Source organism: Haliaeetus albicilla, chromosome 6 (assembly GCF_947461875.1).
Source record: "Haliaeetus albicilla chromosome 6, bHalAlb1.1, whole genome shotgun sequence".
Classification (NCBI taxonomy): domain Eukaryota; kingdom Metazoa; phylum Chordata; class Aves; order Accipitriformes; family Accipitridae; genus Haliaeetus; species Haliaeetus albicilla.
The window spans coordinates 3207544-3222236 of record NC_091488.1 but is presented as its reverse complement, the minus strand read 5'-3'; the positions used below and the strand labels follow the sequence as shown (position 1 = coordinate 3222236).

Here is a 14693-nt window from a genome sequence, read left to right as displayed (position 1 = left end):
TCTGTCCTGTGTCTATCGCTGCTGGAGAAGTGACTTTAATCTTTTATGGTTGAATTTTGTAACGTATAAACTGGGAATAATGTTACCTTATTTTTGAGATCTAGTGCTGTAATAGTCCTAACACTCCAGACCAACGTTATTACAATAGTGATTTCCCCCTTTCTCCTAGGGGTTTTTATTTTAAATAGACCAATGCTGTGGATGCATTGGTGCATTTTCCTTAGTTCCAGTACTCCCATTTTCCCACATCAGGTTGTTGGGAAGCAGAGAAGCAGACTGGAATTGTGGAGCTCCTTGTGTAGATTCCTATGGGCTCCCATTTCTCCGCTCCCTTCAGTAGGTGGGAGGGAGTAGGGATAAAGGTGAGCTGGGTAAGGGTGTGCTGACTAAACCTCTGCACGTCTGTGAACAGTAACTTGGAAAACATGAATCAGTCTAACACATGAAGCATACGAAAGCAAAATCAGTGACTAAAGGTAATGTTCTCATTCGTGGGTTTGTGCATCTACCTCAAAACAATTCTGCTTTTGGCTTGGCAAGGGTAGGATTTGGATTTTGTTCATGTATTCTTGTAGCTCCTATCTATAAAGGTTTCTGGCTCAAAGTGGGTTTCATTGCTTCCAAAAATAGTTTTCTAAGTGACTGCTGCAAGCCTGAAAAGCACAATCAGGGAAACCTCTCTGCTCATGATTAAAATAATCTATTTTTTAGCAGAATATTAATTAGAGATCAGAAAGAAAAAAATATCAAATAGCAGTTAGTCACAAGAGGCTGCTAAGCTTCTTGATTCCTTCCCCAGATCTTTTTCTAACCCTGTGAAATTAGCTAGCAATGCCTGCCTACTTCAAGCAATCGTGTGAGGATTAATTTGCCAGCAGCTATAGCACCCTTTTAAGACAAAGCACTACTTTTTTTGCAAAACCACTTCCAGTCATCTCGCAGCTCGCTCTCATCAGCAGCTTGATGTTGCAATTATGTATATCTGATAGTAGCAATTTTTTGTAGCCCTGAATATCTACTAAACCAAGGTGTGCTAGCACTCTGCTATTATTGCCTTTGTGACTTGCATTAGCAGTTCAAGTGACCCTGTCTTGATGAGGAGCAATTAAAAAGCAATCTATACTTCAGCTGTGTTGAGGAAAACTACAAGCAGTCTTAATAAATGGTCAGTTTTCTTAGGAACGGATCTGTCGGGGCAGGGAGAGTGGTGATGCAGCCACTGACATGGCCAGGCAGACGTGAAATGGGGTCTATGGAGGCTGATACCCTCAGTCTCCATGGTACAGCCGTGTTTATTCACACTACCGTTACACTTCGCCTTCCTGTTACAAGCTACTGGCACCTCCAGGGTGTTTCCCAGTTATTGTAACACACCTTTTACCTGAAGGCGCTTCCTGGCTTTGGCCAAGGCCAGAGGCTGCTCTGTTTTACTCAGCAGAGTAAAGACCATCTGATGGTGCAGCACAGGAGGGGAGGGGAGGGTGGAAACATGCAGGAGAGCAGCAAACAGCTTTTCAATAGCAGGGGTGGAAGCCAACCCCCCCACTCTTTCATACAACATTAAATAAGGGCTACGCGCATGGAAAGACCTGCTCAGTAAATTGCCACAACTGCGAGGTTTAGCCTTCCCGGCTCGGGAGCCCCTGCCAGTCTAATAACTTCCACATCACGGCTGACGCTGTGAACAGGGCAAGTTACAGCCTTTCTGAAGACTTGAGGAAAAATGAACGGTATAGCAACCTAGTGCCTTCCCTAAGCTCACACAGGGACATCAGGAAGAACTAGGAATAAGACAGGCAGAATTGCAAGTCTCTTACCGTTGGTCAGGCATTTTTGTGTTCATCCTCAGCTACCTACCACAGCGCCTGGTCCTGCCGTGCTTTCTCAGAGGGCTTTCTTTTCCCACTTTGCTCAGGAATGTTCGTACCAACGCAGAGAACCGAAGGTATCTCCACGTCGGATATCATCACAAGGATCGTCCGGGACTATGACGTGTACGCCCGGCGCAACCTCCAACGAGGATACACCGCCAAAGAGCTGAATGTTAGTTTTATAAATGTAAGTATACCAACCTGCATTTGCTTCCGAAACACTCTCTCCTAGGACCCTGAATGTAGAGTAAAGGTTAAAGGAGATCTTCCTCCTGCTGCTTTTAAAATAGCTGGGAAGAACTTAAGGTAAAAGAAACTGGAAAGCTGAGGGTAGTTTTAATTGCTCCTATTAATTAGCAGCTTTGTTTCCATCTTATGCTTTCACATTTGTAACAAAGCTGCTGCTCCTCCTTCTTCCTTGAGTTGTAGGTGACTTAACAACACACTAAGAAGGAGCCAGCCCCGCTCCCCCGCAGGCTTCTCAGCCACTCACCCAAGACACAATTTCTTTCTTTATTCCCATTGTGAGAAGGCAGCACAGAGAGCAAAGATTTTGATAGCCAAACTTTCTGTACAATGCGACAGGATAAAAACAACAACAACAAAAAACCCCAACTGCTGAGCAGTGAGATTACTAGAGAAAGCTAAAATGTTTTTTAAAAGACAAGGAAATGCTTTAGGAAGCTGGTACAGAAATGATGCTGAAGAGCTCAGAAGCCACAATAGGTAGGGCAAAAGCATCATTTGAAAGGATGGCTCAAATTATTCAGCTTCCACATACAGAACTGCACCTTATCCTCCAGCGATTAAACACTTAACAGAAACAAAAGTTTATTTTCCTTCACTATTTCAAGTCTTAAGGCCTCAAGATAACCCACACAACTGAAACCTCTCTTGTGACTGGGCTGGCTCACAGCAGGACTTGCCACCTCCCTCCCTGGAGCTGGGAACACCCCCTTGTGAAGGACTCAGTTGTGTCATTTCATGAGGGTTTCGTTTACTTGTTTCTTATTTTGAAGTCTGGCAGATAAATCACAGATCACAGGGCATAAATATTTATGTCATTGTGCTTTTTTTTTTTTTTCAGTCTTCTACACCTCTAAAAAATCCTGCTTGTAAGTACTCCACCCAGAAGGATCACTATCGCAAATACCTGTTAAATTAAGGCATGCTGGATGCCTTGGGGGTTCTCAAATTTATCCTTTAGCAACTTTGACATTAAGATACTGTTGCATAAGATATGCTCCCCCCAGTCTCAGACAGTGATGTATCCTGAAGTCCCTCCTGGCATCTGGTTATTTAGCTTATAGTAATTTAAATGCAGAAATACTAATTTGCACCAGAGACTGCTTGTGTTTCAAAATTAAAAACACAGGATTTCACCAAGGATTTCACCAAAGCACAGGTTTCCTTGTTAAAGGAAGGGTTGATCACGTATTAGGTGCAAAGTGAGTTCGGTTTCTTTGGACACTGAGGATTTTGTTTGGCCTTGTGGCTGACAAAGACGGTTCTTCTAGTGATTCATGAGCTAGAATAAAACCCACCTTAGCACTAAACAATATTTGCTTTAAAAGTAAATTCAAGTGCCCGTTAAATGAAGTTCACAGGAAATTAAAAGCCGATAGTGGTCTGTGCTTCTACAGAGACCATTACACTTTCAAGGGCACAGCGTTAGTTAGCTGGATGTACCGTACATTTGCAGAGCACAGACACGTTTCGGGACAAAAGTGCTTTAACCCTGGAGTATTTTAGAAGCTAGGCCCAATGAGAGCTCCCTAACATTATCTGCTCTGTCCCTCTCTTTTTCTGTGTGACTTAGCATTTAGGAGTTTGCTGGCCCCAAGCCACTGGCCTACACACATCTCTGTGACAGCCTGAAGCTCCTGTATTAAGCCAGGCTCGGAGGTGAAGAGAGTTTTCCTTCTGCTCTGCAGAAATCCAACCAAAGAGGCATTTTGGTCCCCGTTAACATCCAGGCTGGGAAGTCAGCAGTGGGCTGCATTTGCTAGGAAACCCAGGGAGATTTGCCTTTTGCTTACTGCTAAGTTTGACCTGTTAATTTCTCACTTGTATCCTTCATAAGACTCATATAATTTTCAAAGTGCATTCAGCTTGAAAATATGGAAAGATTCGTGTAGTGGATTAGAGTAATCGCACAAGACAGTCTTTTCAATATGTACCTTCTGCACTTCGTTCCACAAATGTTAAATTTGCATTTATAAAAATAATGTGGGAATAGTTAACCAAGGCCATATGTATTAGGGTACATTAATGCAATTTTTTTCTTCTTCTCAACTGCCGGTGGCTGATTATTTCCAAGTCCCTACATATTAATCTCTGTCCACACTTTTAAAACAGGAGAAGAAATACCGCTTTCAAAACCAAGTGGATAAAATGAAAGAAAAAGTCAAGAATGTGGAGGAAAAATCAAAAGAATTTGTTTACAAGGTGGAAGAGAAGAGCCATGACCTCATTCAGAAATGGGAAGAAAAGTCCAGGGAATTTATTGGCAACTTTTTAGAGCTGTTTGGACCCGACGGAGCCTGGGTAGGTATTCTGCCATCCCAGGAAGTCTGAGCAGTTTTTATTTCTCCTCTGTAACACAGATCAAGAGCAGATTCTTTTGCTGCAGTCTTTGTTTTGAAAGCCAGCACAGTAGGATAACAACAAACCTGCTTGCTAAATCCGATAATGCATGCCAATACTGCAGCGGGAGGATTTGCCACTTCTGGCTGTTGCTTCTTTGGGATAAATTGTGTCTTTTGTGAAGGTGCAATGCTGAATGTGATACTGCATTCAGTAGAGCTGCATAACAGCAACACACAAGCAAAAAGGCTAATACAGTCTGTTCTCCCCATTAGCACTAAATGGGGTGCCACACAGATATCAGGGAGAAATTACACACTGGAGGTGGTGAGGGAAACAGGACCATTGAAAAGTTTTCAATAGTTCTCTTCATGCTCTGTACTCAGCAGTAGAAGATGACATTTTTCTAACTTTAAAAAATACTGATTTAAAGTTCCAAGAAATGAGTTTACATGTTGAGTGGCCAGGCTCACCTGACTGACTGCAGGGAAAGCTCACGTGAAACAGAAGCACTTTCAAAGCTCTCCTCAGTACATGCCAGCTCCACAGAGCCCATTTACCAAAGGTCCCCAGGTGCCTTGGAAAGGCAGCTGAGAGTCTGCAACAGCATCCTTCTGGGGAGAAACCCCAGGGCTGTACCCACTCAAACCAAAGTCATGCACTGAGCAAGTGGTGAGTTGGTGACACTTCAGAGCCCCAAAAGAGTCCCAGCCCCTATCTTTGAGTTCTGATAGCTTACCGAACCTTGAGAGGCTTTGTTTTCTGGTACAACTTCCCTTTGCTACATTGAAAGCAGTAGCAAAGCGTAATTTGACTGCAGGATTTATCATCTGTTTGAACAGACCTTCCCAGACCTTTCTTGTTGGGAGTCAGTCCTTTTCCAACAAGCTCCCTGTGCAGCTGCATTCTGGTAAAAGCCCAGGCACCAGCCAGACCCTCCAGTACAGCCATCAGCTTGGACATGCTGCTCTCATCACAAGCTCCCAGTGAGGCTTTTGCTCAGTTCGAAACATGAGCAAGCACAGAGGAGAGCAGCGAGCAGCGCAGGGTGAACTGAGGGGAGCAGAGTAAGAACTAGAGAAATAATCCCGCAGAAAAGCAGGATGCTTCAGAGGAACGTTTTCAGACCATGGCGCACAGACAGTTCAGCAGCTCTCTCCTCACTTGAAAGCAGACCCTTTGCGAGAGGTTTATGCAAAGCTTTAACTGCTCGTGGATTACAGTTTGAGGCAAAATGTCAAAAGAGGCAGCAAGCCAGAAAAAACAGTTTAGGACTAGCATGAAGCAGACACTACTGGAATATTTTTAAGGAGGCAACACACACGTAATGTTCTCTCAGGTTACTCTTACCAGTTCATACCTGAACAACTTCCCGTCACAAAAGGTACCTTCTCTTGATCTCAGCAGAGGTTTTGTTTATAAACAAAGCCTCAGGAAGAGTCACAGACCCCGGGTGAATTAAGTAGCCCACATCACAGCCACATCACAACTCAGGGCCAGCAAAGCATGTGGTACCTGCCTCTTACTGGAGTTCTCATCTTTTCTCAGCCATGACTTGTGTTGATTACCACCCAGTTGAGAAAAGCCTAAAATTAGGCTGTGAAGGCTTCAGAACAGAGACTGCATCTTTATAATCCCCTTATAGCTGTGCCTGTCCCATGCAAAGCTCTCTGAGTAACACCTGTCCCAGCCACAATCAACAAATACTTTATTTAGCAATTTGTTCATTGACAGTATCATTTTCCTTGAAGAGGGGAAGAGGGTAACTCTTCTGATGAAAAGCCCAGGTTTACCTGCACTGACCACATCCACACGAAGCTTCCTCTGTAAGTTATTCTCCATAGAGCTTGGCGAGCGTTTCCCATCTGGGATGGTCCTGTGGCCATAGGTGCTGAATAAATAAAACTAATGCTAACAGAGCACGTGAAACCCCCAGGAGGTGAGATGAGCTTGGCTGTGCCGAGAGGAAAAAAATTTAAAAGCCTTGATCCCGTTCCCTTGCTCTACCCACTCAACACTGCACACCAATGGCATTTTTAAAAACCCTTTGCTGATAAACATTCTACCAAATTCAATTAGGGAAAAGCTGCTCTGCAAAGGTCTTTTAGGAACTGGAGGTGGCCTCCTGCTTCCTAAGTTAGTGTTGGACCACAGAGTAGGAACTCTGCTGCAATCACAGAGACCTTTGCTAGGAACAAGAGGAGTGAAATCTCCTCACAGTGTTGTAGGCAAGGTGTCAGTGAGAGCAAGCCGAGAAGCGGTATGGCTTTTTTAAAATCAGTTTGAGCCTTGGCAACAGGAAAGACTTTTAAAATAATGATAACTTGCTATTAGTGTCAAAACTGTTATTAACACTAATTTACCTTATCACTGTTAGTTAGATATTGCTTTTAATGTTGACATTAAAAGTACAGGAATCATTATGGGCATGCTGGATTCCTCAATCAGTAATTTGCATACCATTAAAATGCTATTATTATTTCACAAATAATTATAATACACTTTATACTAGCATCAATTTTCTAAAAGTAAGGGCCACGTACCCCACAAAAACCTGCCCATTTGTGAAAAAGGTCAAAATGTCACTTTTCAAATGTCAAGATGTCTGTAATTCCTTGGCAATTTTGCCCACCTGTGCAATCCCCTGCCTGGACTTTTTCTGTGAGAGTATCATAGAAGGGTCAGAAACAACCATTAACCTGGCATGAAACTTTTGTTCTGGCGTGAGAGAGGACCACCACACAGCCCGGCATGGCAGAGAGAACCTCTCAGAGATGTACAAGCAGGCAGCTGCACTTCAGGTCAGCAGAGAGAAAGCAAGGCTCACAGGGCAGGGTTTCCGTGCTAGTCTCCCTCAGAAGTGTCCCTTCAGACGAGCTGTCCCTTCAAAGGGACGCCTTCCCTCTGCTCAGTATGCAGAGTCGGGGATAGTCACACTGGGAAAGGGCTGCATCACCTCAGACATCAGCGGGCACTCAGATAAATCTTGCAGGTTGCAACTAGAACCCAGGGAGGGTGTTTAGACCACACCATGCATCTGCAGCCTAGATCTGAGCACAGCCTTGAAAGAATCAGCAGCTCAAAAGCAGCCATCCTTCGTAATGCCCAGCTGGCACTTGTTTTGTAAAGCAAAGGACTATCAACATCTAGGCAATAAAATTCAGAAACAGGCAGAACAGTTTTGCCCAGTAGCAAGTTTGCCAAAAGGAAAGCGTTATCTCCCTAAACTGGTTGGGGGTACCTGAACTCGCTTGAACCAAGGCTTTGAAATTATTTTCCCACCTCTGGTAAAGGTCCAGAGCACACCCAGCCTCATCTAACCCTCTGGCACTTCAAGGAAGCCATTAACACTTATTCTACTTCTTCAGCACCCAACGGCCCGAGGAGCAGTCCCCATTAGGAAGACTTTGCCTGCGAAGGGCATGACTTACCAACCCTGCTAGAGCACAGCTGGAGGGGAAGAGTCATTCTGGAAGCAGGTGACTTAAACCACCCACCTCCTCCTCCTGCAGCAGCACAGGTTTTAGCCAGCGACCTGGTGCTTACAGCACTAATGCAGGAGACAATTTGGACTGGCCAGGCACTTACCCTGCTGAAGCCGTGAGTGCAGCAGCTTGCTCAGGCAACAAACTCTTTGCTGACAGAAAAGCAGGTGTCCTACAGCCTAGCTAAGGGCCTTAGCAAGAAGGTGGGATTCTCCTTTCCATCCCTGGCCCGTGCGGCCCGAGGTACAGTCAAGTACCCCCTGCCACGCAGGTTACCAGCCAAGCTGGGCCACTTCGATCTCCCCTGTGAAGCCCCACAACATCACTGAGCTTTCTGAAGTGGCTGGTAAGGTGCCAGGGGCAGGAAGGAGTCAAAATGTTTTGCTTGGCTAGGAAAAAGAGATCTCATATCAAACATCATTTTTTTTGTTGGGGGTTACCTTCAGCAAGAGGATGAAACAGACTAAGTCAAGCCAACAAAACCTCAATTCCTGTGATCGAAAGAGAAATTTTGCACTCCTACCACTGAATTTCAGCAGGCTCCGGGGCTCTGCCAGCCCTGGTGACATCCTCACGGCTCTCCACAGCAGAAAACTTCCCCCATCCAAATGCTGCCTGGCACCATTTATCAGGAGCAACCACCATCTGCTAACTACTGAGATTTGAGGAAGCCTTGACTATTTTAGACCTAGCAGTAGTGCAGGGTAGGTTACGTGCTGTGGGTCTTTACGCATGAGAGCGTTGCTAAGTGTGGCTCCAGGCAGGAACTGTTCTGTCATTCTGTACTGCAGCGACATCCAGCCTCTAAAACCAAGTTAATAAAGGCCAATGTGATAAAGATGTAAGTTGGGTGAGAGAGCTGACAGGGTAACAGTTAAATTTGGTATTTGTGCTCAATCGTTAACCCCCAGGATTAACAAACACCAGAAACCTGATGAGAAAACCTAGTATCTGCCCCTCCGCTGGCAGGGAATACTGAGTTTCAAAGAGGGGGAGGAAGAGCAAGATGGGCAGCCACACACTCCTTAGCTGGGAGGAAGGTCATCACAGAGCAGAGTTGCTGCAGGGGGAAGGGGAGGAAGAAAACAAAAACTCAAGCTGAGAACCTCTGTGGACTGCAGCTGCCCAAGCAAGCAAACCCAGAATATGTTCTGAAAAATTGTATTTTACTCTCAGACCCAAGCAGCAAACTTAACTTTGTCTGGGCTGGCTCTTCCATTCCAGCCGAGCATCACCTACGATCCGACTCCCGGTGCTCCAGCCAAGGTTGAGACTTCTTGTTCCCCATCCCCAGGAGGAGCAGCGAGGCACTCGCATTTGGCGTTTTCCACAGGAAGCCCGCAGCAGCCACGCAGCACATGCCAGATCTCCCGTAACCCAGCCCAGCAGCCTAATGCGAGGCCACGCAGGCACTAACAAGTTGCAGCATTTGCCTTAGTGTAGCAGATTGCTTGACCGAAAAGGTGGTCTCTTCCACTCCAGCAGCTCTGGCAGGCCTCTGCTCAGCTTTACAAAGCAAAAAATGACAATAAAGCCCAAAGCAGAACATAGAGCCTGCACGTGTTTCTTTTATCAACACAGACACCCCAATTCTGACATTCCCATCCCCAATTTAAGGGTTTGGGTGGTGCCTGCTCCAGGTAGCTGGGGAAGTGGCTGCATCCCTCCAGAAGGGAAGGAGGAAAAAAGTCTGGGCCAGCCAAGAAGCTCAGGAGGAAACAGGTAGTCTCTCTGAGCATGCTAAAAAGAAAAGGTCCTGGGAATAAGGAATGTTGGGAATTCAGGCAGAAAACTGACTTTTTGAGACAGAGTGTGACCAACACGTACAAGAAATCCCAAGGGAGTTCTGCCTAGCTGGCACAGGGCAACACACACAGTAATCTCACACTAGGGGTATCCCATCTAAGAAAAAAAACCTTGTCACATAAAAAAACAGGTTATTATGTGCACAGCAGAAGAGGCAAAGGCTAAGTGTGGGCTGAACTGGCCGTGCTTCAGAGCAGAAGCCTATCCTCTGTCTCCCTGCTCTCTCCAGGCGAGAAGCACAGCGCAGCACAGCCCCTGCCTGCCCACAGACATACCTTCCCCCTCTGTGCGTTACTCAAAGAGCATCTTTTCACTTTGCTTTTGCAGAAGCAGATGTTCCAGGAACGAAGCGGCCGAATGCTCCAGGCTTTTTCTCCCCGGCAGAGCCCCAACAGCAGTCCTACGCGAGGCCGTTCTCCGTCCCGTTCTCCATCTCCGCCCTGGGTCTTCAATAAAGCCTCCCCTCCCTCTTCTCCAAAAGCTGCCTCTGCCTCCCTCAGCAGCATGAGCGAGGGAGATGAGGATGAAAAGTAAAATATATATTTTTTTAACCATGAGACAGAAGAACAAGCTGTGAACTCAACCGCTGGATGGGGAGAAGCGTGAGGAACAGCTGGGCTATCTCTGACAGCAGGGAACGTGCTCTGGGAGAAGATGCTGAAACCAGACTGGAGCACAGCAAGGGAGATCTCAGGAAGAGCTTATCCCATCCCCGTTCCCTCACGGTGCCCAGAGGCCCTGCCAGCAGCGCTTACCAGACATGGTAGCGGGGACCGACAGAAAAACATACACCTTTGTGCAAGTTCCTCTCCATGTCTTGCTGCTTACAGCTGCTGGGGCCAGGCCGGCTCGGCGGGGAACTCTGCACCGAGCGGGACCGGCAGGAGAAGCCCTGTCGGCTCCTGATCCGGACCTGGCACACAGGCAACGCGAAGGCCGTGGCCCGTGGATGGAGAAGATGCAGTTGTACCGGACCCTGCTAACCTTGAGCTCTTCTGGCACGTGAAGAAATGGCATTGCTGCAGCAAATACATTTAGAAACGGGAAATAAAATTTTACTTTTTTTCTTTTTGAATGAAATCTGCCCCAGACCCCAAACCATGCCAGCGAAATGGAGAGCTCTCCAGCTGAGTTGGTGGAAATCCATTTAATATATTCAAGCTGTTGAATGCTGCTTGTTGACCAAGCCTCTCTACGGGGTGTATGTAAAGAGTCAGGCTGCATTTGCTTTATCAAATTGCTCTCCATGTTCCTAGTGCCTGAACAGCTACCCCATAACTTCTGTTTTGCTCCCTGGCTTTGCACTTTGGAGGAAAGAAGATAAATGAAAAGACAGCCCTAGCTGGAATGTGGTGTTATAGGAAACAGATAGTTTTAAGACATTGGTGATTTTTACTGGTGAATTCTAAAAACCACAGGTAGGATCCCAAGGCCTGGGGACCTGGCCTCCTAGGAAACCCTGCTGCTCCCAGCTACATCTCCCCAGATGACAAGCACAACAGTGCTGCTGTCCTCACATGCTACTCAGCCAGTTAAACTCCTCATCAAGCTCTAACCAAGACATGTTCACAGACACCCTGCTGCTGCAGGGGTCCCGAGGCCATTCCTCTACCCTAACATGGAGAAAAAGTTGGAAAAAACAATGGAGACCTTTTAAACAGGATTAGGCATGGGGATTTTCCTTCTCCGTCCATGACACCCATACAGCCCCAAGCAGAAAGGGTAGCACGAGTGAAGCTTTCCCCTCCGCTCGATGCCCTAGCTGATCTCCTTCCAGCTTGGCAAAGGTAAACGTAAAGACTGCGGGCAAGGGGTTGCAGCAGCAAAATCGCTGCTGTGCCACTGCTGCCTGGAGTTGCAAACCCATCAGGACACACAGGCTGCTGCAGGCTGGTTCCCTGCACAGGCAGCCCAGGAAACGCTGGGAGAGGGAGAGCTCCGAGCGGCTCTTAGAAAAGAACCGAAGGAAGATGCCCGAGTGCCTGAGCACACGGGACGGTGTGCTGGCAGCAGTCCCCTCACCCCAGGCTACAGTCCTCACCTTGCCAAGTGACCTAGTAGGTCAACTCCTTTCACTCCTTCCCTTCCAGATCCCTTTGCAGGCAGGTAAATTACAGATCCTTGTACCAGGCACCACATTAGCCCCTCACTCTGTTCATTCCCTACAGCTTTCGTCCATCCCCTGCTACGGGGTAACTGATTTTTCTTTGGCAACATTTTGCCAGACACTTCTCGGACTACCGCAGGACCGAGTACACTTTGCTTTGTCCTCTGGAGTCAAGCTAGTTCCTTCTTCACAGAGCCGCAAAAAGAGGAGCAGGGAATAGGGTGGAAAGCGCAAAGGGAGAGCCACAGCTAGTTCAGCTGCCACCAGCTGTGTGCCCGACAGGATGATGCAATTAAGACCTTTCTCAGCCTTAGGCAACCTGTTACTGTAATTTCATACCTGGGATGCACTTGTTAGTTTTTCTGAACCTTTGCAAGTCTTAAGTCTTCCCATCACAAACCACTCCTCCACCACGGGAACTGTCTGCTCTCTACTGGTGCTGTTTCTATGACGAGCCATGTCCAAATGCAATGGAGGTGGGCAGGTTTTTGTTGTTCTGGGCTTTTACCATTTGTTTTTTTGTTTTAATTTCATAGCACTTACTGTTCAGCAGCCCTTGTTCAGTGGTTTGAGTGGAAGACAGCACCATGACTTGTAAATAGGAACTGGAGAAAAACTCACCAGTGACCTCTTCTTAACAGAAGCTGTTTTCTCAGAGTCACAGGTGGCTACCCAGCGACAAAGCCATATACTGTACCAGGCATCCGTTTGCATTTAGGATATCAATAAGCTGAAGCCTTTGCCCTGCTGGTACAGACAGTAATATCCACGTGCTGTCTCCAGCAAACCAGAACCTTATCATCTCTGGACACGTGGAGGGCAATTTTGCACTTCTGAGTCATGGTTGGGTTTTATTTTTCATGAGTGTTGCTTTAATTCAGTCCTATTTATCAGCCAAGCTCCACATGAAAAATAAACAGTGTACAACACATACTTCTGCCTCTCACCTTCATTTTATAGCACCTTTGGACACAAAACCACAACCCCCTCTGTAAGCCCCACTGATAGCACAGTACTCATTATCCCCACCCTTTGTACCCCAGGGCTTTATACCCCCCTCAATGCCACCAGAGCAGCTTTGCCAAAACCTGCCCCCAATCCTGCTGCTTGAGTTGATACTGCTGCTCTCCACCCCGACGGATAACCTCTCTCCTCACCTTCACCCGCATTTTTCTGGCTGCAAGGTAAAGGTGGGGAAATGCTGCCTCTGAGGCACCAGCACGTCCGAGACCTCCCTCACCCTCAGCCCCAGTGCAGTGGGATCCGGAGCCGCTATTTTAATTCTTACTTCTAAGTGGAAGAAAGAGGCAGTGCTTTTGCAGCCATCCCGGTTCTGCTTCTGAAAACCATCCCCAGCAGCAGCTATGACGCTCTTGTGTGCGCCAAGGCGGTGAGCAGCTGTGCCAGATTTATGGGAAACTGCAGCAGCAAACCTGAGCTGCAGGGGCAAATCCTGACACTGGCCTTTCGATTTGACTCTTCCTCCAGCTAAGTCAGTCTGATGCCTGAATGTTCCCACTTCGCTCTTCCCCTTTTGTTCTTTCTGTAAGAAAGAAGTTGTTACTGCAGCAGCTGTAGGAAAGATTGTTTATTGAACAGTCCTGCCTCAAGCAGGGGGAAGCTGAACCAGCAGATGGGGGCTTAGAACTTCCCAGTTAAGATATTTTTAATCACAGAATAAGCAAATTTCAAAGTCCTTCAGTGCGGCAGAGAAACTAAAAGCACAGAGTCTACACCAAAACGCTCCCTGGTCTAATACAAGCTTTATTACTCAAGATGGATTTGGGGCCGTTTTGAGCAGTGCCTTGCATCACTCGGGAGACAGACAAGACATCCTTGTATGCTCCCAGGAGTGGGGAAAGTCAGCCCGGCTGCAGTCCCACTTCTCTTCTGCCACCGAGCCGCCTCCGCAGCCCCATGGAGAGGGACCGGCTCCTACCGACAACCTGCCCCACCGTCTCACTGCCATTTGGGTGCCAGTTCCGCGCAGGCATACGCCTGCGCTGCCGACAGTGCTCTGGGAAGGGACAACGGGGACCCTTGTTCACGTGGACCTGATCGAAATCCAGGGATAACGCGAGCCATCACCGAGTCGGGCCTTCCCAGGCAAGGTGACACAAAGCAAGAGCTGCAGCACCCTGCGGCAGCTTCTCCCTCTCTACTGCAAACAAGTACCGTGTTAGATTCGGAACAAACTTTAAATCCAGCGGTACTAACTGCAAAGCATTTTCAATTTTGTAACTGGTATTTCATTGCACCGTAGGAACCCTGGAAACACTAGCGAGGAGCATGACTGGAGGTGGTTGGAGAGTCCCCGCTGTGAATTGATATGAGCTCATATACAACAGGTAGGAGAACGTTTGAAATATGACTGAAGAAGCAGAGACGATTTTCTGCAGTACAAGGCAGAGTTCTTGTGCCAGCGCTTGTGAGACGTCTACAGTATTTCCTTAAATTCTTCCATCAGTTAGGCATGAAATACAACATTGTGTAAGCTCGCTCACAGGGATGATTGAGCTCAAAGGGCTCAAGAAAGATAAGTCACACATTTAAAAAAAGAGATTATAATTTTGTGTGTATATTAAAAATTATTCCCAAATACTGTAGGGATGCAATTCTCAAGAGAAAAAATATTTAGAATAACACAAAGCAGTGCTGACAGCTGGAAGCTGGACAAAGTTAACAGCAGGAAACAGGCATTTCAAATAAAGCTACAGGAAAACTGCAGAGGAATCCTGACTTCCTAAGAGGACCAGCTCAGAGCTGGGACCATTTATCAAGGATACGGCTGTAATAAATCCCTAGCATTGCCCATTCTGCTTTCTCCCGAATGCTGCT

At 46.9% G+C, this 14693-nt stretch overlaps 1 protein-coding gene across 4 annotated transcripts in view; it reads left to right on the top strand.

Moving 5' to 3' along the window:
• PCYT1B (phosphate cytidylyltransferase 1B, choline) overlaps positions 1–12788 on the top strand; it is a 33984-nt gene extending 21196 nt beyond the window's left edge. Inside the window, exons 6-8 of one of the 4 annotated variants that reach the window (XM_069784865.1) lie at positions 1850–2058; positions 4230–4418; positions 10076–12788. In XM_069784865.1, the coding sequence (XP_069640966.1) occupies positions 1850–2058; positions 4230–4418; positions 10076–10282 (605 nt within the window). In that variant the 3' untranslated portion in view covers positions 10283–12788. Of the gene's footprint in view, positions 1–1849; positions 2059–4229; positions 4419–9166; positions 9493–10075 lie in introns of those variants that run through there. The other 3 variants (XM_069784868.1, XM_069784867.1, XM_069784869.1) reach the window with 3 other exon arrangements.
• Positions 12789–14693: the final 1905 nt, after the last annotated feature.